This window comes from Chrysoperla carnea, chromosome 4 (genome assembly GCF_905475395.1).
Source record: "Chrysoperla carnea chromosome 4, inChrCarn1.1, whole genome shotgun sequence".
NCBI lineage: Eukaryota > Metazoa > Arthropoda > Insecta > Neuroptera > Chrysopidae > Chrysoperla > Chrysoperla carnea.
Window position 1 is genome coordinate 31,802,105 of NC_058340.1, and position 22,369 is coordinate 31,824,473.

The 22,369-nt window shown below is 28.9% G+C and overlaps 3 protein-coding genes and 1 non-coding gene across 6 annotated transcripts; 1 reads left to right on the forward strand and 3 right to left on the reverse strand.

Annotated features, from left to right (window-relative positions):
- Window positions 1-257: 257 nt before the first annotated feature.
- Window positions 258-4,053, reverse strand: LOC123297468 (ubiquitin carboxyl-terminal hydrolase 14). Its single transcript, XM_044879137.1, has 11 exons — window positions 3,886-4,053; window positions 3,488-3,666; window positions 3,320-3,424; window positions 2,937-3,051; window positions 2,606-2,870; window positions 2,390-2,546; window positions 1,702-1,767; window positions 1,389-1,571; window positions 958-1,060; window positions 705-893; window positions 258-409 (listed from the first exon to the last, which is right to left on the reverse strand). Exons 1-11 carry the CDS (start codon window positions 3,899-3,901, stop codon window positions 309-311), a joined length of 1,479 nt encoding a protein of 492 aa, XP_044735072.1. The 5' UTR covers window positions 3,902-4,053; the 3' UTR covers window positions 258-308.
- A 607-nt stretch (window positions 4,054-4,660) lies between these two features.
- LOC123297549 (protein VAC14 homolog) lies at window positions 4,661-9,583 on the reverse strand. 2 transcript variants are annotated; one of them, XM_044879256.1, is made up of 15 exons: window positions 9,430-9,583; window positions 9,213-9,360; window positions 8,927-9,157; window positions 8,649-8,866; window positions 8,446-8,569; window positions 8,073-8,196; window positions 7,760-7,864; window positions 7,526-7,668; window positions 6,863-6,986; window positions 6,659-6,806; window positions 6,420-6,594; window positions 6,240-6,358; window positions 5,169-5,248; window positions 4,934-5,087; window positions 4,661-4,858 (listed from the first exon to the last, which is right to left on the reverse strand). In XM_044879256.1, exons 1-15 carry the CDS (start codon window positions 9,528-9,530, stop codon window positions 4,687-4,689), a joined length of 2,166 nt encoding a protein of 721 aa, XP_044735191.1. In that variant the 5' UTR covers window positions 9,531-9,583; the 3' UTR covers window positions 4,661-4,686. The 2 variants fall into 2 exon arrangements, with proteins under 2 accessions (XP_044735191.1, XP_044735190.1); XM_044879255.1 differs by having other exon boundaries at window positions 7,760-7,867.
- On the reverse strand, window positions 5,695-5,768 carry Trnan-guu. Its single transcript has one exon. It is a non-coding gene; the product is annotated as a tRNA-Asn (tRNA).
- A 2,740-nt stretch (window positions 9,584-12,323) lies between the features above and the next one.
- On the forward strand, window positions 12,324-17,331 carry LOC123298371. Of its 2 annotated transcripts, none has more exons than XM_044880357.1 (5): window positions 12,324-12,476; window positions 13,555-13,758; window positions 15,603-15,797; window positions 15,874-16,005; window positions 16,662-17,331. In XM_044880357.1, the coding sequence occupies exons 1-5, from the start codon at window positions 12,348-12,350 to the stop codon at window positions 16,935-16,937; spliced, it is 936 nt and encodes a 311-aa protein (XP_044736292.1). In that variant the 5' UTR covers window positions 12,324-12,347; the 3' UTR covers window positions 16,938-17,331. The 2 variants fall into 2 exon arrangements, with proteins under 2 accessions (XP_044736292.1, XP_044736293.1); XM_044880358.1 differs by having other exon boundaries at window positions 12,434-12,476; window positions 13,514-13,758.
- Window positions 17,332-22,369: the final 5,038 nt, after the last annotated feature.

Below are 22,369 nucleotides of genomic sequence, written 5' to 3' on the forward strand. Positions count from 1 at the left end.
ATCGATTATCAATGTGCACTACAGTAAAACTTCTAGATAAATTTTGGTCCACTTCTATTTCTTACATTGTTAATCAATTTTTATTTAATATTCGCCTGTGGAGCTAATAATTAAAAATTTCATTAGGTTTAGAATTTTATAATTATAAAAATAATTGTAAATAAATAAAAAACAAAATTTTTTATTAGCATGATTTTTCATTTTTTTTACAATTACAAACGTCGTAAGAAAATTATTTTATGAATTAATTTCAAAATTAAATATAAATTTTCATTGCATTAAATTACATAAATCTAATGAATATTTTTTCATGCAGATGTGCTTTGATCAGTTTCCATTTTTTCATCTTCTAATGGGATTTCCAAAACGCGTGGTCCATATAAAAGTACGTAAGCGCAGTGCCAGTCACCTAAAAATTGTTTTTGTATTACAAAATTAACCTTTATTCTTATTCATTGCGTCTTGCGTAAAAATTCACATTCTATTCATTATATCATTTTTTTAGATAAATTTGATTGTACACGCAAGTAATGCAACAATTTTAAGTTTTACTCCCTTCTTTTAACTTTTTTCTCTACGAAAATTATCGCGCAGACAATTTTAACGGATATTCATTTTTTTTTTTTTTTATTCTAATAGAGATAAAGCTCTAGAACAGCGTCGAATAACCTTCATTTACTAAAACTTCCCTACATAAAACATACCTCCACCAGATAATTTAAGAACATCATCAGTTGTGACAGGTGATACAACATCATCATCGCATTTTAACCAGACATCAGATGTAGCCGTTTGTCGTACCCAACCAACGTAATGTCCACTAGAACTTGATCTACCTTTATGCGTTAAAACAGCCTGTAGTGTGTAATAGCCACTATTATTACTTCCTAAATCTGAAAAAATATTTTATTATTAATGTAAATTTTGATATATCTGAATTCGACTTGAACCACTTACCATCATCAAATGAAAATGGGAATTTTTTTACTTTTTTCTTTTCATCCTTCTTAACAATTTCTTTTCCTTTTGAAGCGTTTTCAACAGTTGCATCTTCGATTTCCTAAAATAATACGTTTATTTAAATTTGTTGCTTGTGTTATATATTAGGTCCATTTGACAACTGTACTACTAATTTCCGTTCAATCGCTTGAAACCCTAAATCAAGAGCGATATAGGAGTGATTTTAGTCGATTGACGATTGAACGAATAGTTTCAAGTTAAGAATCTCTGGAATACCTTTATTAAAATCGATATATAAGTAAATTTGGCCGATATCTCGTAAACTCCTCGCTAAATCGTCAAATGAACGCGATTTTTGATTTTTCAGGTCAAATTTATCTTATAAACAGAGTACAATCGGAATAGGAAATAAATTAATATTATTTTACCTTGAATTTACTACGCATTGGTGTTAGTTTTTCTTGTAATTCTGGTGAACACAAATCGAACGCATCAAAATCTAATGGAAACTTAACATCTTTCAATATTTTCGCATTTATCGAACCCTTTTCTTTATAATAAAATCTAACAAATTGCACTGTTAAATATGCAGGTAAGCGTTTAATTTTACACTAAAAAATTAAAAATTATAATTATTTATATTATTATGTACTTAAACGGCGGGTGGCATAACCAGAAAGTCCTATAGACTTTATTTATATTTTTGGAGTTATGCCACTGAAATATTTGTTATAAACTTACAGTTTTTGTATACACAGCATCTCTTTGTAATGTTTGCGACATTTTCGTAATTTGCTCTTGCATTTTCTATTAAAAAAATAAAATTAATGAAATCATTACCCTAAGCCGAATTTTTTACGATTATTTATAATTTAGGAAATGGTAGTTAACACAATCCTTGATGGCGATCATTTGAAATTTCATGAATTTTATCTGACACCAGGAAAAGGTGGGATTATTCTCAGATTAAAACAAATTCAACCAACAATATGGAGCATTATATTTATGGAAGCCTCAAAGGAGACGATATATAAAGAAAGATGATAATCCAAAAGATTCTTGGCAAAAACTTCCGTTGTTTCATCTCATTGGACTAGGCAGAACATCTAGCTTCAATATCAATCTATCGAGCAAGAATAAAGAGTAAAAGCAGCCAAATGGGTTGGATCGAAGGGAATCTCAAATTCGCTTGGAAGAAGATTCTACAAGAAGCTAAGGCTAGGGTGAGGAATGATGATTTTTTAAATTTTGTATATTTCTATTGCGAAAAACATTTATAAATACCCATTACTTTAACATGGTTTCCTGGAGGGAAATAAAGCAAATGGTCCAGAATCACACGGTAGAAGGTATTTGTTACGGCCCTACGCCTCCAATTGAATACAACAATTAATATAATACACTTTATAAAATTGTACATAATACTTACACTTTTTAGCCCCGAATGCATATATTTCACATCTTGTGATATGAAACAACTCAATTGTAAGAAATCCTCTGTAGTTTTTGTTGGAGGTTCATCTTCACATTCAACACATTTTAATTCTACATCAAATTTCCCACCAAAATATTGATCCACTAACGATCTACAAAGATTTTTTAAATAAGTTTCCTATATTCGTATAATAAAAATCAATTAACTCACTTAAAATTTGCAGCTCCACTGCCTTTTTTAGCAGGGAGTTTTTGTTGAAGCATTCGTACAATTTCTGTCCAACATTCATTAGCATCCTGTTGACAAAAACCACCATGTTCTGATTTCTCTGCAAATCGTGGAAATGCTATATGTAGCACTTGTAACAAAAATATTGGAGGTACTGTCGAACTATGATCCATAGTATTGAATAAGTCCCTAATTGCAGCAGTTATCGATTGAGCAGGCACTATGCTCCCTTCATCTATGGATAATACTGTAAAAAATTTTGGTTTTGAATTTCTATGTATTTGAAAATTTCTACTGCTTAAATTTTACTTACATCCATCATAAGTTTTAAGAGCTTCTCTCAATTCTGGTACCGTTTTTAAACATTGGATTGTCGCATTCATGTAACAAGTGTTTCCCAAATTTGTTAAACCAGATGGTAAATCTAACTGTTAAGAATTAAAATGCAATTTTTATTATACATAAACGAAATTTATCGATAAAAGTACGAATTCGTGTACAAGTAAATACTAAGACCTTGAATCATGTAAATATGTCAAGCTATTGGCCCAAAATTTCCTGGCTTGTATTTTTCTGCTCGTAAAACTTGATATTTTTTAAATTTTGTTTTCTTAAGAGGGCAAAAGACGTGGTAAAAAATATATACAAAGATACGAATTCGTAACATCACTAAAACGGAAAATCAATAAAACTTACAGCCGTGGCAATTTCGCTTTCATTCATATCTTCAACAAACACAGTCTTTTCAACAGGTTCAACAGGGACATCCTCCTTACTGCCCATTAATAAAACCATAACGCCCTAATAAACGAATCGATTTTAACACTAGAATATTTTAAAATACTACCCTTTGTTTATACTTACATCTTTTAATTTAATATTACCCCAATCTGTATCCTTTATAGTCGCACCCTTAACCATCACTTTTTGCCTTTCTGGTTGTACTCCAGTAAGCGCAAACAATTGCGCCTTAAACAGTAAAGGTGCTTCATCAGTATCGACTTCTACATCAGGATATAATTCTTTTCCCCATTTAACTTTCACTGAAATATAAATTTAATTATGTCACACATGCTAAATTGACTTGAAATTTTAGTCAAAAAACTAACATATTTGCATCTACTTTACTGAAATACTGTAAGTACTATTTAAAAAAATTTCGATTTGAGCAAATAAAAAGTATAATATAAAAACATGTAGCCTTACGGAATTCAGAAAACCGGTCAAATAATGCAAAATAAGGTTATGACATAAAAACAAACCTGAATGTTTAGGCATTTTTTACACACAAATATTTTAATATTTATAAATTACGAATAATTGATAAAGTATTAACTAGTAAAAGTATATAAAAAAATTTTCAATACAATTAAACAATGAGCATTCAGAAATTTATCACACAAAAATTATCAGTCAGCACTTTTTCTAAATTTTTAATGTAATTTTCATTTTTGATTAGGTTGGTATGAAACAAATGTCAAACTTCAAATTTTACTTGTCATCTAAAACGGCGGTAATTTTAACGTTATATTCGATCGTTAACTTTGAATCGAAAATGTATTCAAATTTTAAAATGTAGCTTCGATTCACATTGAAATGCATACGACAATCAAATTTTCACTTCTTCATGATCTTGTATGAATAAAGAAGTTAGAATGAAACATTATTGGCTGCATTCATAATAACTCGCCGTTTACTCAGCGTTGGCTTTTACATTTTCTAAAATTGCAAATTCTCTGAAATTTTCAGATCTTCCTTCCCATTTTTTTCAGAACTCAAAGACTTAAGTTTCAATTACTGACAAGGTCGTAGCCATGTGGACACCCCCGGAAACAGGTACATCAGCATGGTATACAAAACTTATTTCTATGATTGAGGAAAAGGGGGTTTCGGATGGTATATTGAATTAATAAAATTCTACGCTCCTTTCATTTATTTTTAACAATATTAATAATTACACTCAGAAATAAATACTTCAATACAAAAACATATTTCAATTTTCAAAAATGATATAGATATTATTATATACATATTTAAACAAATGTTTACAAAATCTACATTTTTTAAAATTCATATGGATTCATATCATACTCTAATGAGTTTAAATTTTTAGCACGTATTGCTTGCTTACTAGTCTTATGTTTGTCTTGAATTTGTAAGAAATGTTCTAGCATTTGCTTATAATCCATTTTACTCAATTTCGTATTTACTGTATTATTAACTTCGTTACCAATCCTAAAAAAAAATTTGTGTATTTTTCTCTCGCAAAAAGACTTTTCTTGGATTTTCTTAAACAAATATTTGACATACCTATTATCACAATATAAATGATGGCTTGGAATGCAAGCTAATCGTTGTCGAAGTGTATGGAATGCATCGGATTGTGGCAATAACATTAATAATCCATATAACGAGCGCACTAAGTACGGATTGCATGGAACTTCTAATAACTCTAAACGTAAAACTGAAATAAGGATTTAATAAACAAATATTATCGTCAATCTTATGTAATTTTTTATTTATTTTGCTGGTTTAGAATACTCACATGCGAAAATAGGCGATTCAATTAATTGAACTAACATATCAATTTCTGTTAAAAACTCTACTGTAACTTCCAAATTACCGCTATTAATTTTGTTAAGAAAAAATATATAAAAAATCGAAAAAATATCAGAAAATGACCAACCTGTGAGGACTTATAAAATAATTATTTGTAATAAAAGCTTCACTCTTGATTATTAGAAAATGCTTAGGATGACTATTCATAAAAAAAGCCTTTTTCTGAATTTTTCTTTGTCTCATTTCTTCAACTGGATGGTCAAAAAGTATGAGAAAAGGAAAAAAAACTAAATTTTCCTCATGTTAACTCAATTAATTTGATTGAAAAACATACGAAAACAACAGTATGCTGAACCATAATTTGGAAATTTTATTCTGATCAAATTGCTAGAAAGAGGATATTTGCACAGACGGACAGAAAAATTATGTACTTGTTGTTTTAAACATGTTATAAAATTAGATTAATAATAGTTTATGCAAAAAATTGATTATAAAATAATAAAAAAACTCATCGCCCCCGGGTGGGCTCGAACCACCAACCTTTCGGTTAACAGCCGAACGCGCTAGCCAATTGCGCCACGGAGGCTTCTGTAAAATGATCCAAATTTTTATTTCTGTTCATTAAATAACTATTTTACAATATCTAAATATTAACCAATTTAGTTTGGAGACTAGATCAGAATACTGAACTATATGTAGACAAATGACGATGTCAAAATTATTTCTTTTGCAGCGGGAAAGTTTGATTTTAAAAATATGTCGCATTAATGTAGTATTTCGTTCGTATGTTCCTATGTATTCGATATTTCTTACGTGCAATGCACTTCGCTGCAAAAGAAAAACTAGCGACGTTACTGATACAAATAATTTCTACCATTACGTTGACAAATTTTGTCAATTCTCCCGCTTGAATTCGGTCTCCATGTGTAGTATTCATGGGACTTAGTTTCAGTGTTTGTACCAGCGTTAGGTGGATAGTTTTACACATTACAAACTTATGTACGAGAAAAAAAAACTTATGTAGAAGGAAAAATAATAGATTGATTTGAAAGGATACAAGCTTCTAATAAGTTGTGACGCATGTTGATAATTTTGTGAAAGTAGGCATAAAGCTACAGTTGCTACAGGATTATGACACCATGTTTGATATAAAGTTTGGAAAAGCTTACAACTTTCCTAAAAAATACAAAAACACAGATTTAATTGAGTAAATTTTATAACGAATAAGAAAATGTACCTCAGTATTAAGTTCTTTTAAAAGCATTCGTAATTCGAATAACTCTTGTGCTGTGAATAAAATCACATTTAAGGTTTCAACCATTGTACTGACAAACTTTAAATTTGATTCGTTGAATAAAATTTGTGCTAAGCTACGATATATATCTTCGGCATTTAAATTTACACATAATTGCCTGTAAAACAAAATTGAGCAAATTTAGCATAGATTTTTTACAAATTTTGAAAGCATAAACTTACCGTATGATGAATGTTCCACGACTTTCAAGTAACGTTTTATCAGTCCTAAATAATCTTAACAAATCAACAATGAATTTTTTATAATAATCATTCTTTATTAAGATATTTTCGCCAGAAATTGGTTGTTGAACTTGCTGGTTAAAGTTATCTAAAAAAAAAATTTAATTAAAATACAAAACAAATTAATGTTTTGAAGCTGAATACCTGTTGAAGCATGAGGTGAAATGATTTCAGAAATTACAACCAGACATTTTTTCACCACCTCATTTGATGAATCCGATAATGTTCGCAATAATTCAACGAATAATTCGTCAATATGATTGAACATCTAAAAAATACATACTCACATAAAAATTAAAAAAAAAAACTCGTAGATAGTTTTGACTTTTTGGCATGTCATGTAAAAATAATTGAAGATATTGAGATACGACTTTTTTTGGAAGTTCCTGTATAATTGAGGAATGGTTACTTTATCAGTTATTGTCGAATATTTGCAATCAATGTTCAAAATATCTTGTAAAATCATGAATCATTTATTAGAGGGTAAAAGGATTTGCAGAGGTATTTTAAAGTTATACAAGAAAAATATTACATTAACTCTCAAACTCTTTTAACTAATTTTTTAAAGAAAACGAACAAGCGATTACCACATGTTAAAAGAATATCATAAAATGGACAATATTGTGTGTATAAATTCAATTGAAACTGAGCCCTCAATTTCCGTTCTACAACTTATTGTTTTGAGAAAACTGTAAACCTTGATCTCTCGTATTGAATTAAATTAAAATAATTTATTTTAAAGTTTTTATATTTGTTTTAATTCAAATTCCCACACCAATATCGCAACAGTTATTACAACTATCTTACCTCATTTGGAATGTTTGTATACAAATGATAGATCCATTCTAATACTGCAACTTTGGTTTGGACTGAATTATGAGCTAAATGTTGTTTCAATACTAAGACAATACTCGGTAAATCTAAATTAGTTTTTGCCTTTCGTTCTTCATCTAAAAATTTATTTCGAAATGTAAATAATCAGTTAAAAATGAGTTCATTCAGACCAAGCGCTGAATGAGTTCAATTTAAATATAAACTTACCACTCAAATTAAGGGCTTCTAACGGTGGTAAATTACTGTTATCCTCAGTTAAAGTTACAAGTCTCATTAGACTTAAACTAACAGCGGTTGCTGTTTCTTTTATATCTTCCGTTAAATGTCAAGAAAATTACATTGAAAAATTTATGCTAAATTCTATTCAATAGGCGAGTCACACGCTAAAGTGAACAAACTAAATTAATTGGGGAATTAAAATGTAATACTAAAAGAAAAAAAAAACAAAATTTTCACATTATCGTATGACCAGGCATTTAAAATTTAATAATTTGTAGGAAAAAAATTGTAAGAAGGATACTTTTACGACTGTCTCCATCATAGGCTAAACATGGAAGGATTGCTGTAAATATACCAGACATATAAGGCCGCATTAATGGACCAGATAATTGAACAAATACCTGGATCCAAGTAATTGCCGTAAACTGTAATCAGAAAAATTTTAATCTTCATAAATCAAATTATAGTAAATACTGAAGACATCGATATGCTTTTTTAATTTCTTTATTAATTCAATATTTTATTTTTTCTTAATAATTCGCTGATCATTTAAAGCTGATTTGATATCAGGGAACATAAACGTCACTAAAATGAACTTACTGAGGAGGAACCTATGGAATGGTGACAATTTTTCCTCGCTCAATAAACAAATTTGAATTATTTAAACATAATACCTGAACAAGTTCATCGGTTGATTGAGCATGTGTAGTTATTAAAATATTAATCATTTCTGGAAACGCTATTCGCGTGGGATCATTCTTAATTTTTCTTAAAAATTCCCCCAGTACTGAATCACATCTATAAAACAAAAAATTTATCGAATTATCCAACAAATTCCCTCTCCTCAATTCTCTTAAGAACTGTATTTATCACTAACGTTTTTTTCACATCGCCTGGAGAATCTTCTAAAAGACGAAATAATCCATCCAAAATTTCGGGAAGAAATATAATTAAATCAATATCGGGAACAGCATCTAATACTGATATCCAAGATATGATAAATTGTCTTGCACATGGATTCTTCGTATAAATTCTTTCTCTTAAAAGTGGCATAAATCCTACTAAATCAAATGCAGGACTTTCTGTTACAATATCCTAAAAATAGAATACAATTAGCGCAATTAGCTGAGACTTCGAATCTAAATAAAAACTTACCTTTAATAATCGATCAAGCACTTCTGATGCACTTTTAACTGATTGATCAGGATCTGTAGCAAGTTTACTTAATGCGTTAAATACTTCAGAAAAATATGGCAGAATTGCATCTCGAACTGCTTTCACAACATTGTATAATGATTCGCAAGCCGCAAATCGTAATCGCGTATCGGGGTCAGCGAAGCATGAAATGATCGGTTTAATTAATTGATGTGTGTAAACTGAAGCATCCTAAATAACAAAATTTTATAGACAATTTTTCAAAATATTTCTAGCTTTAACCTACTTTTCCTAATGCAATGGCAACAGATGCTAATGCCAGTAATCCTCCACGTCTAACAAAAGGGTTTTGAGACGTTGCAAATTCTCCACAAACTTTAATAATCCTTTTTATTTGACTTGCATTATTCACTTGATAAAAATCTCTAACCATTCTAAAAATATTGATAATTTGTTAAGAAAAATTTTGGAGAAAAAAATTGTTAAAGAGGAAAGGAATATACTTCTCAACTTCCAAAGCCGCAGTTTTTCTTTTATCATGTACTTTATCATGTAGGGCCCGTACACAGGCCGCGCTAAGCGGTGCATAATCCTTATCTGTCATTTTTTAGCCGAAATTTTTCAAGTTTATACTGAAATGTCATCTGTCACATTTTCTTGATTCATGACGTATATGAAATTTGACTATAAATTTTGGGGTACGTTCTTCACTGTTGTTTTAACACTTTTTAAAGTGAACGAAGCCGAAACCAAAGAATACAGATACATGAATCTGTATCTGTATTATTTGCCGAAACTAATATCACGTGATTTTCTTTTTATGCCACGTTCGTAATTTTAATTTACTCTCTATAGAAAAGCACAGCACCGGCTCTACCCCCAAATCAAGGTAGAGATCGTCTTACAGTGCCTTTTTTTCCAAAAATTAACTTGTATTTCAATAATCAATATTAGAAATGCGAAATTATTTCTGGAAAAGCATAAACTAAACTTTTGGGAGGTTAATATGCGAAAGATCAAATTGGCCATGATCCCTTCATCTTAATAAGTCATGTATCAACTTAGAACTTATAAGTTTACAAATTCATAGTTTTCCATTTTAATTTGGTTTTTTTTTTCTGTTGTTTCTTATTTACATTTCCTACAATGGACAAATCGGAAAATATTTGTTTTAGTTCTATGATAGCAATTAACAGAACTCTCCGATTTATTTCAATTTAATATTGGGAATTTTTATTATGCACCAGATGAAACATTAAAACATTAAACAAGTTTTTTGGTAACTCGAACCGTAGGGGTGAAATGGGAAATTGAAGATACAAAACGTAAAAATTCAACTTTGCAATTTTTCTATGAGGAAAGATCACAATATTAATAATTCTACGGGTATAAGTTTGGGTTCATCTCTACTTCAAATGAATTTTCATTTTTCTGGAATAAAAATCTTTCAAAACCAAATTACTAATTTCAAAAAAAAAAAAAAAATTCGAATAATTTATTTTAAATTATCTTAATATAAGGATTTGAATAATAATTAAATTCAAGTTATTTTAATTTCATGGGAATAGAGGAAAGTAGGTGGGAAATGAACTTCATTGTCTGTCTCATAAAGTTTCTAAACATTTTCTAATATCTTATTACTGCAATTGTGGGAATGTAACACAATTTGAATTTGATATTACATAAAAAAATGATCAATGATATTATATAACAATATAATTACTGAACGACCCAATGCCCTATTTAAAAAATAAAATAGAAAATTAACAACAATTAATTATACGAATATTCGTTTATTATTAAACAATCGAAAACATATTTTTTATAAATTGGCATAGAAAAAAAATTAATTTAATTTTTTTCTTTTTAAACTCATGTATGGTTATTCACGGGAGGGGCACTGTAGTGTTTGTTCCCGGAAGTATAATGAATATGAATGCTATATAAATGTCAGTGTTTGGTAAACATGGCGTTTGATCGGTGAAATATTAATTGGAAATGTGTAATTTTTTGTAATTTCAACAAATTTTTTATTTTCATATAGAAATTTTAATAAGTGTTTGAAGGTATTTCGAGTGTTCATTACAAATATATGGCGTTTAATTTATTTCTTTTATTTAATTTTTTTGTATTAAAGTTAATGAGTATATTATACATGCTTTTTAGGTCATTTTAAGTTGTATAATTTATATTTTTTTATTGTAGTTAATAGTTAATTTTTAATGTATGTTTATAATTATTTATTAAAGTTATTATTATTTTTAAAACAATTTGTTTTATTTTAATTTAATTTTTATTTTTAATAGTTTCAGATATTCTTTTATTTTTTTGGGGTAAATTTATGTTTGTAGGAATCATATATCTTTTTTTTTTTTTTTTTTTTTGTAGAAAATTGTAAGCATTTGTTTTATTAGTAATATATCGTAATTTAAAATGTTTGTTGTAATTAACAGGATTAATTGTAAAATCTATTTGTACTTTATGTGATAAAACTTCGAGGAAATGTTTTTGTTAATTTAAAAAATAGGTTTTTTGTAAAATTTAAAAAATCTTAAATTTTGGATTTCAAATAAATACTTGATTAAATTATACAGAAATTGAAATCTAAACTAATTCATAATGAATTCATTTTCATCTAGGATAATTTTTATTGTACTAGAATTTAAAATTTCTGTCTTGATTTTTGAAATTAGTCACTAAAAAGTTGAATTGTGGCGGGAATACTAGTCCAGAAATAAACGAGATTCGAGATCTTTCTGTAATAATTGGGTAAATAATAGTAAAAGTACATAGTAGGTATATAAAAACTCACATTACATGGAGAAATTGATATACCTATAACCTGGAACGCCATGGACCTTCAAAAGAAAACAGAGGCCCATTTTTTTAAAGTTCCATTCTAATCCTTCAATAATTAGTAAAACTGAATTATTGAATCCTGATATATTTTTGAGAGTTTTTCCATTAAGTATAAGTACTTAATGGAATTTCCAGTAAGTACTTTGTTTGGGAATCATTAGAAGGAGCCATATTTCTGTGTTCCGATAGCGAAAAGCTAACATTCATGGACGTCACTAAGGGCGGTAGGATTATGACACGTGGCTCCTTACATCAATAATCATCGACTTTTTTTGAAAAACGTCAAAAACTGGCGAAAAAAGTACACACATTTTCGATTTCCCTTTCAATAATTTAATTATAGCGCCGCCTGTGATAGTATTGAAAAAATACAATTATTTTGTAAATAATTGAGGAAATTTTTTCTATTGCATGAAATATTTTTAGAAAATAGTTTTCGTGTAAAAAAATTTCTTAAATTTAATAAATTTAAAACACAGGTGTGGAATCATATCTTTTGTTTGGATTTCCACGTAATCGTCTGTAGGAATGCCCACAGTGGCGTAACGGCCCAAAGCGGGCCATGCAGTCAGACGCGGGGGGGCGATATATCCACTCCGTGTCCGATTTATGTGGTGCTGACGAAATTGAATTTCTACTTGACGATATTCGAGATTTGGAAACTGTTAACTATCGTGCAGAAGACATACAGGTAAATATATATAGAGACGCTGCTAAGTATGGACCATACAGTCTAATAACTGAAAAATAAGTTCATGTCACTGCTTGTTGCATCATTTCATCAATAAATCATGGCTTCTATATTCATTAACCATTCAAATCATTATAGTACGAGAGTTGGCAATAAAAGGAGTTTGTGATCGTTCCTCGAGATCATTTCCATTGAAAATGAATCCTAATTACCTAAAAGCTAAATGAATAGGCGACTTCTAAAATAGTATTTATCTTTTATGAGCATATTTTTATTGAATTACTAATTTTTACTTTTCTCGCATTTCCTTTTTTGACATTTTGTATACTTGGTAAAAGGTATCGACTAAGAACGTAGGGTTTCAAATTTAGTGGATCAAAATTTCAAGTTTCTTAAGGGGGTAGTCCCTTGAAAAAATTGAGAAAATCATAAACTATTTTAAGTTTCGAAATTTAATGAAACTTGCTATAGAGGTTAATTTTAACCCAAAAAATGGAAAAATTGAGCTTATTGAACGATTAGGTGAGCAGTTTTTGAGATATCAAAAATTTTTGGAGTGATTATGGAGATATTTCAAAAATACTCATCTAATGATCTGGATTTTTATTTTTTCGAGTCTTAATTGTTTTAAATAACACGAAGACATTCGGCTAGTTTGCGGTAACCCTCTTATGTATTATTATCATTATTAACCAATGAATATAAGAAATGAGGCAGTCTATATATTCAAATATAATCTTGTAGTTTATGTGAATATTGTCTCTTGAAACGATTACATACCTCATTATATTACCCATCCTCAGACTATTACACAAAATTCATAACATACATATTACATTTATACAAATCATCAATCTAATCATAAATTTTTGCAACCTTTTCAGGTGCAGGACAAATTTTTTATTACAAATTATTTTTTTAATTTATTTTTATGTTTATATTTATTTTTAGTGATATTAGCTAACATTTTCATATTATTTAGACTGTATGTTGACTGTATGCTTTTTTTGCTAACCGATCTTTGAAATCTTTTGAAGCCGTTATGACTGTAGATAAGAAGTGTTGCTTGTTGCTTCAGGACTTCGAGATAGCAGGAAGTCAGACAGGTGGTGCGGGGGCGTTGGATTCGCCACTTGGGACGGTGCATTCGTGGGATTCACACGCAAATTATCGTCTGCGACTCGACGCCTCCCCCCCTGTGCCACTATTTTCTGGGGTGATTGTGTATTGTGATCATACTCACCTCCTAACATCTATTGGATTCATACGACTTTTACTAGTGGTAGGTATCTTTTCAAATATTTGATATTATTCATGAATCAAAATTTTTTTTTATCCTTCGACTTTAGTACTTATCTTAGTGCACACTGTTTCTCGAGGTACAGCGGAATGGACTAACATCGCTTCTTCCGAAAAAAAACTTTCAGCAACTTGTGGGGTTTTGAGGAATTCCCCTGGGCAACTGACCGCATTTGTTAAACAATATTTCACTTTTTTGATTGGGCACAGTAGTTTGAGCATTGTTCCTCGTTAAGAAGCTTGCCTATTAAATTTTAATATGATTATGTAATAGAAAAAGAAAATATTTTCTCTCAATTAATTTCTTCTAAAACAATATTTCTTTGAAAAAAATAAACAAATTACTATTTTGTTATTAAAATTGAGAAAACGAATTGTCAATTCAAAAAATGGTCAGTTCGCTTTCTAAGTTTGTGGATAGCGTGACTCATTTAAGTATTTTTTCAAATACATATATTTTAACATAAGTAATCCAAATTGCGAATTATTTTACTCAATTTTATTTTCACGCCTCTTTGTTATATTGGAACCTGATTTCGAACTATTTTACTTAACTTCGTTTTCAAGACCCTTATAATTGGAAACCTGAAAAATATTTTGTTATTTTTACTACTCCTACAGGAGGTTATACGAAAATTTAGATTCCTAGCAAAAACTAGAATTCCTTTAAATTTGGTTGTCAAATAATGATTGAAGTTCCACGACTTGCTTGAGAGACTGTGTAGCTATTTAGTTGTTCAGATAATTGTTTCGGCTTTAAAAAGCTTTATGAACGTGCAGTCAGGGATGGATGGACGATATCGTAAAGAGAAAAAAGCTGGATTAATGCTACTAAAAACTTATCTTAATTCAAATGTGTTTTCATTAACATACTAATAACTAAGAATTATAAACTTTTCATGCATTAAAAATTACACTATGTAGTTAAAAATTACATTCAAAAAAATGTAAGCAGTTACTATCAGGCCCGTGCGCACATGGAGGATTTTGGGAGGTAATCTCCATTGAGAATCTCTTCACATTAAGAACCCGCCTTCATTTTCTTAAAGTGAAACTGACTCTAAAATTCATACTTCGTCATCAAATTTGTTTTAACGCAGCCAATTTTCTCAATCCATTTCCGCCTTCTGTTGCATGCGTTCCAAAATCCAAGTTAGTTCTACTAGCGATACTCGCGTATGATTTTTCATGCCACTGAAATCACGCGAAAGTAGAACTCAATTGACTTTTGGAACTCATGCGCTAGTAGAATTCAATTTACTTTTTGATCCTAAGACTCTTGAACACAGATATTCGTTGCTTTTTGTGTCATAAATTCACTCGAAGCACTCGATATTTGCAATCAAGGTGGATTTCCAAATAATTAGCAAATGCTTCAGTGTCTGGCAGTTTTGACTGTGACAACAACGACGAATGAGCGCTTATTTTCAGGCTTACGCCTTCTCAAAACATACCTTAGATCGACCTTGTCTGAAGATCGGCTAAACGGTTTAGCCTCGCCCAATATACATCGCGATGTAGAGGTCGATGTACAGAGATTTGAAAAAGTTTTTTTTTTGTACCTCGCAGAATTAATTTATTGTAAAATAGTGACTGAATATCACATTTTGACATAATAAAATGTTCTCTTACTCGAAAAAGTCTCTTCTTGTTTTTATTGACTTTATGATAGAATATAATGAACAAAAGTTTGAACACTCCGCCCTCGTCCTCCTCCTTTGAATGATTCCTGCGCACGGACCTGATTTCCACACACATTAAATTTGTAAAACTAATATCCTTGTTTTTAATGTGTCTTTAATATACTTAATTATTATAATTTTTCAGGTAACTAGTATAGCGTGCCTTGGGTGTTTGTGCTCATCAGGAACAGTACAAGTAGGATTATTTATGTTACCCTTGGCAGGGCGTATTCGTTTAATGATGTTTATTACAATATTTAGTTTGTTAATTACATCATTACTTCTTTTTCTTGATATATCGCATACAATTTATTTATTCCCATTTAATTGGGGTAAATTGGTAAGTACTAATATCAATCCATAATATGCCTGAAGAAAAATGTTTTTTCAAAAATTTTTGTTTTTATTTTTTGCAGAATGCATATCTTTATGTAGGTATTGGTCTAATGTATTTTATCTCATCAACGTTAATATTTCATATGGTATTTTTATCGGATGCTTTTTCATGGGTTCCTCGGTGGACAAAAGAACATCTTTTAATAACAGGAGTAAGTTAAATTTTTATAATATGGACCCTATTCACTGTTTATGGGTTTTCTCGAGTGGGATATTCTGTACAACAAAACACCCACTGTTGAATGAAATGTTAAAGAATAACATAATAGAATAATAATAGCATAACATTTTTGAAAAGTATCTCAAGTAGACTCTATATTTATATTATACTACTAAAATACTAATAACCCACTTAAAACAAGCACAAAATTTTTATTCAACCGATAAGTGCCATAAAAATGCATTTAAATTTTACATTTTCAAATATCTCGCGTAATTTGACGAAAAAAGTATGTACACCATACTGTTCTATGGTCATGACGTCAATTTAGTAAACAAATGCGCTGATATCTGCTGAAAGATAATTGGTTATAATCTAAATTTTAATTTACACAGCCGTGTGACACCCTTTATTAACCCTGCCTCAATAAAGTTTTTTTTTTTTTTTTTTTTTTTTCATACAGAGTAAAATACCCCTTTGTACGTTTTTTTCAGCGGATTGTTGTAGTTTTATTAGCCTGGTTCAATTTTTGTCGGAATTTAAAAATAACATTTTTCAGATAACCCTTTACTTGAGAATCACTATAACAAATGAACATTTTCAATTGTTTTTTTATTCATTTAACTAATCTTTATAAAAATGTTCCAGTGTTTAGGTTTCATTTGCTGTTTGGAATCAGTAATAATGTCATTTATTCACAAATATCAGTGTAGAACATATGATCCAGTAGTTGAAGATCCTCCATTTACGTTACAAGAACGAGCGAATTCACCTACAAATAATACTGCAGATAACGCTCAATCACCATTGGTAATATATTGCCCGCCAGCAATACCATCAACATCGCGACAAAATCCATCATGGACTTTAGATGATGTCCAACCGTGTTCATCCAGATGTACAAATCCTCATCGACTTGCATGATAGCAATCGATGATCAGTAGATAGAACGTGTAAAATCAAAAAAACGTGTTTTTTTCCAAACACAACAAATTACATACCTCCCAAATAAAAAAAAATAAAAAAAATATGCTATCGGTTGGTGCTGAGAAATGTCTTAGGAAATACGTAGATATGCGTTTTGTAAAGATTGGAAATTCATAAATTTCCATATTGACGGTTTTGTACAGTTTTCAAAGTCTGATTTGTGTATTGAAATGGTAAGTGTTGCGATGAAAAGTAGAAAGTCTACCCCAGATCCTTATGCTTAAAACTGAAGTATCTTTAATGGTTGTTGTTTAGAAACGTATTTAACAAAAAAAAAGACCAATTTTTATAAAAAAAATTACTTTCAGCCATGTTTTGAATGTTAATGAAAAGTGTCGTACCTTTTCATGGCTTTTTTTTTCGATAAAAATAGTAAAAAATGAAAAATTTTCTTCACAAAATACGGTGTTATCATTAAATGTTATGGACAGTAAGCAAGTTCGGACGTTATCCGTTTTTGTTGAAGTTTATTGAAATGCTTATTAGATTAGGACAATATATTCGAATTTCGAAACATAAGTATTCAAATTTGTTGGGTACAAAAACACGGGTCGTAGTTTATAATTTTTGATATCCCGTAATCTAACCCCTGTAGAAAATTGAACCACCATAGCTTCAAAATATAATGCTCTGTCAAAAAAGTACCGTGAAGTTTTAAACTCAAAATTGATTTTTCTCTCAATTGTCAATGTTTATTATGCGGTCTCCAAAAAGTGCCTCATTTGATGCCACTCACTTACGCCAACTTTTTTCCGGTATTCAAAACACATTTTATATACGCTTTCTGCTAACGGGTCTCAAATTCTTCAACACATTTTGTTTTATAGAAGCAGTCAAGCAAAATATTCTCACGCAAATTCTTTAATACAGCAAAATATTATCAGTTACTGACTGCTGCTCTTCCGTTGTTAAATTAGAGCATTCTTAAATCGTTGTTTTTTAATAAAACTAGTAGTAGTAAACTAATATATCATAAGTCTCTTCTAATTTTAACATTTTTAGGGAGTCGGCAAACAAAATTGCGTTTGTGATGCAAAATTTAAAACAAATTGTTTAATAATTTCGTTCATTATGGAAATCTGACACACTAATTAGAAAGTATCATATACTGACTTAGTTATTATTGAGCTACTATTAAACTATTTTTTTTTCATGTCGGTACTTTTTTGACAGAAAGTATTAAATTTTGTATGATGTAGCTGTGAAATAAAATCTAGGCAATGATCGAATTCGCCTATTGTTAATAACATTTCGTTTAAAATAATTTTGCCAAATAATGCAATGAAAATAATTTCTCACGTCCAAAATATATATCTATCATTCATTCATAAGCCAAATAAATAAATTTATCAATAACTGTAAATAAAATTATGTTTTTAGTACAATAAATTATTTAAAAAATCATGGTAATAAGAAAAAGTGTTGCATTTTTAAAATTTGGCACAGTTGATTATTTAGTTGTAAAAACTTCGTACAGAAAAATTGGCTACTCAGGAAGGGGGTGGCTTAAAGACTCTTTTCTGGAAAAAAACAGTTTTTACAAATTACATAAAAACTAAACGATCAATAAAAAAATTCAAATAAAAGTTGCTTCAATGAAAAAAAAAAAAAAATGCACGTTGTTAAAATTGGCTTATCTCGATCAATTTTGAAGCTAGAAAGCCAAATAAAAAACGAAAATATGTACAATGACTTCTGATACAACATTTTTGTTATTTGTTACATAGTTTTTTATAATTTGTAAAAAACTGATAAGCGCTTTCCCTGAATAGTTAATTTTCCGGTATGAAGTTTTTAAAACTAAATGAACAACTGTAACAAATTTCAAAAATACAACTCTTTTTCCTTATAGATATTTAATTTTATTGTACTATTTTTCAATCACATACATAAAAATAAAAAGCAATATTTGATATTTGCACTCTTTAAAATTTATAAACAACTCATAAATGTTGAAAGTCGTTATAAATAAATTAAAAAAATCTCGGAGATCACTGTAAATAATTATAATAAAATGTATAGATTTTTTTATGTTTATATATTTGTTCAATAAATTTATTTTAATCGATTAATTAATTAATTCTCTAATTAATTAGTAAAGGAATATATAGGGTATACATAATAAAATGAGAATATTTTTGTAATTATTTTATTGGACGTAAACTAATTACATAGAATGTTTTTATCCGTTTATTTGTCTCATGTCTGACCTTCAGAACTCTTCGATTTAAAAGAAATAGATGTTTAATATCAAATATAATCGTTAATGAATTTTAAAATCCCATATTCAAATATAATATGCTATATGAAATGTTTTTTGGTATATGTTAAAAAGTTGTAATATCCCTAGGGAATTGCCGTAGAAATATATGAAGGTAAACTGCTGTATTCACTCAACTGTTATTTTGAGTTTAAAGTGATCCCTTTATGCCTGTGTAAACGGAACGGTTATTTTAAATAATTTACACCATTTTAGACGCTTTAAACTTCAAAGAACAGAGATAAGGACAGCAGATAAGATTCATGCTGTTGCGTTTCATGTTGCAAAGAGATGGCAGAAGAAACAAAGTATAATCTGAGAATTACTGCGTTGATTTCTAAATCTAAACCTAATATAACTTAAGGCAGTGTTTTCCAAAAGATCGTAAATATTGAAGTTAAATGTTATCTTTGATTAATAAAAATCGGACAAACATAACATTTATACATCTACAGTTATAAAAAATAACTATTTGAAAACATACTGCATATGACAGGAAAAGTGATACAAACTTTTATGCGAGAAAGTATTGAATCAACAAAAAATTAATTTTATTAACTCTGAGCCAGGCTTTTTTTAACGACTTCTCTAACCTTAAGTCCAATGGCATCTAAACACTTCCAAAATCGTGATTAAGAAGATTATATTTCTAAAAAAGTTGGAAACACTCGCTTCTAGAATTGACAGTTGCCATAGAGGATTAAGTAGGGATATTATCAATAAAAATGTTATTTTCATTTGTTATTTTCGCACAAAAATCATATTAAACATTTATCTAAGTTTAAAAAATATCTGAAATATACAAATTACTATATCAATTCACATGTCAGACTTTTTAATCTTGTGATTAATGTGTGCTCCGTAAAGTTTAAGTCCTTATATAATTATATCAAATAAGTTGGCAAGTAGTTATTTAACAAAATAAAATTAATAATTAAACTAAATAAAAAATATATTAATCTATGTCCATTAAATTTTACAAAATTCAGCCAAACATTAATACGGGTGTTTTTATATAAAAAAGAAAATGTAATATATTTAGCATTAATCATGCGTATACTTAGAAATTAGTTACACAAAATATTTATTGTGTTTAGCTAGCTTTCCTCAAAACAATGTCCAAGTTAGTAACATGGGGGCCTGTTATAGAATCTGTTTTTTAGAATATAGTTTCTTTGTTTTGTATTCGAAATTATAGCTTCTGCAGTAAGAGATAAGATAACGATGCAGTTTTTAGCCAAGCAGAAAGGCAGAAATAAGCATAAATTAATTCTTGCTGTAGAAATCAAAGAACTTTTGTAAAATAGTTGGTTACTTATTAGTAGAATGTTATACGTAATATTAGACAAATAAAAATAAATTAAAACCACCAAACTATTTAACAATTGTATCTATTAAGGATAAAAAAGCTTTAATTTAAAATTAAACTAAAGGAAATCGTCTTATTTAAAAAAATCTTCAATATGTTTCATTCTATTATATGAAAAATAATTACCCCTTAAGCGTTAAAAACATGACGTTATTAAGGGTGAGGACTCCCTTCTGCCATATGTCACGTCAAATGTCCGTCTTAGATCATGTTAATCAATCAGAAACTAACATTTGCTTAGCGTTGTGTTAGAAGCAGCAACTAACAAGGCTGCTGATTAGTTAACGCGAGCTAACGGTGATGTCGAACCTGTACTTTGCGATGAGTAGTTGCTCACGCAGCGTTTAGAAATCAATGGTAGATTTTTCCAAAAATATCGTGAGCTATTTATTTACTGTTAACGGACACAAAGTGCTTTTTCAAAAGAAAAAGTTGGGCACGCCTTTCTGCGAAAGGTCTCAAGAATTATATTCCTTCACTTAAAAACGGGTTGAGTAGGACAATTTGCTTAAATTTTCGAACAACAGGGATATATTCTTTTGAATTTAAATTGATCCAAATAGAGTTGTCGATACCCGCTTATATCTGCGCTCATGGCCATTAGCTTCCTTAGTAAATGCGACCTACGCACATATAAGCGGATGTTTTTAACAAACCGAGGTAAGAATTTCAGTTAAAGAGTTATTGTACGTAATATTTTACATCTTCCATTAATAATTATTAAACCGGTTTTAAAACTCCGGTTTACGAATTAGCAAGCACGTGGTCAATTTAAACTTAAAAGATCAGAGCTCATTGCTCGGATACATTTCATTGCTTTAATCAATTTCATTTTAAAAAAATGTCCATTTATATACAAAGAATAGATAGGCCTAACAAATTGTTTTTATAATTACAGTTCCTTCAAGTATTTTCATTTAAAAAGTAAAATTAAATTGAAATTAATTGGTAAATTTTGCAAAAGTATCATAATGGTCATAGATAAATATCTGTAATTGAATTAAAATATTGAGTACCAAGTCGTAAGAAAAAATAAATATAAGTAAAAAAAAATTAGTAATTTTTATTAGAATTATCACAAATTTGAAAATAAATTCTTGATACTGAATATTTTTAGAAAATAAATTCTAGTGATTTGGTGGCAGTATTATTTTTTGTACTATATTAGTTTTTACGTAAAAAAAAGTAAATATTTAATATTTATAAAAAAACAATAATAAACTTAGATCGTGTTTGAATAAAAAGTAAAAATGAAAAAGTAAAAATGTTTATATAAAAAAAAAAAAATTAAAATTTATAATAATAAAAAAAAATATGAGCACAATCTGATGCAAGGCTGGATAAAATAAATATGTAATTACTTTTGGGTAATGGAATGTGTAGAATAGTTTTTGTACTTGTAGAAAATTTTGTAATAATTTTAAAAAATAATTGTATGTTATCGTTTTTTCTGTTTATTAAATTCGTGATAGTGTTGATTAAAGCCTAATTCACATTGTCAAATCGGTTTCGAATCTGTAAAAAAAATTAGTATCTTATGCTTCAAATCAGAGGAAAAATTTACTTAAATACGCTAACTATTGGATTTAATATTAACTAATCTACTGAGGTTGAAGAGTTAACAGCAAGTCACAAAATTATTCAATTTGAGAATGGAATTTTCGAGAATGATTTAAAATCTTTCAAAAGGTTAGAGAATGTTCTACAACATTTCAAAATCATTTAGAGGTTTTTGAGGCT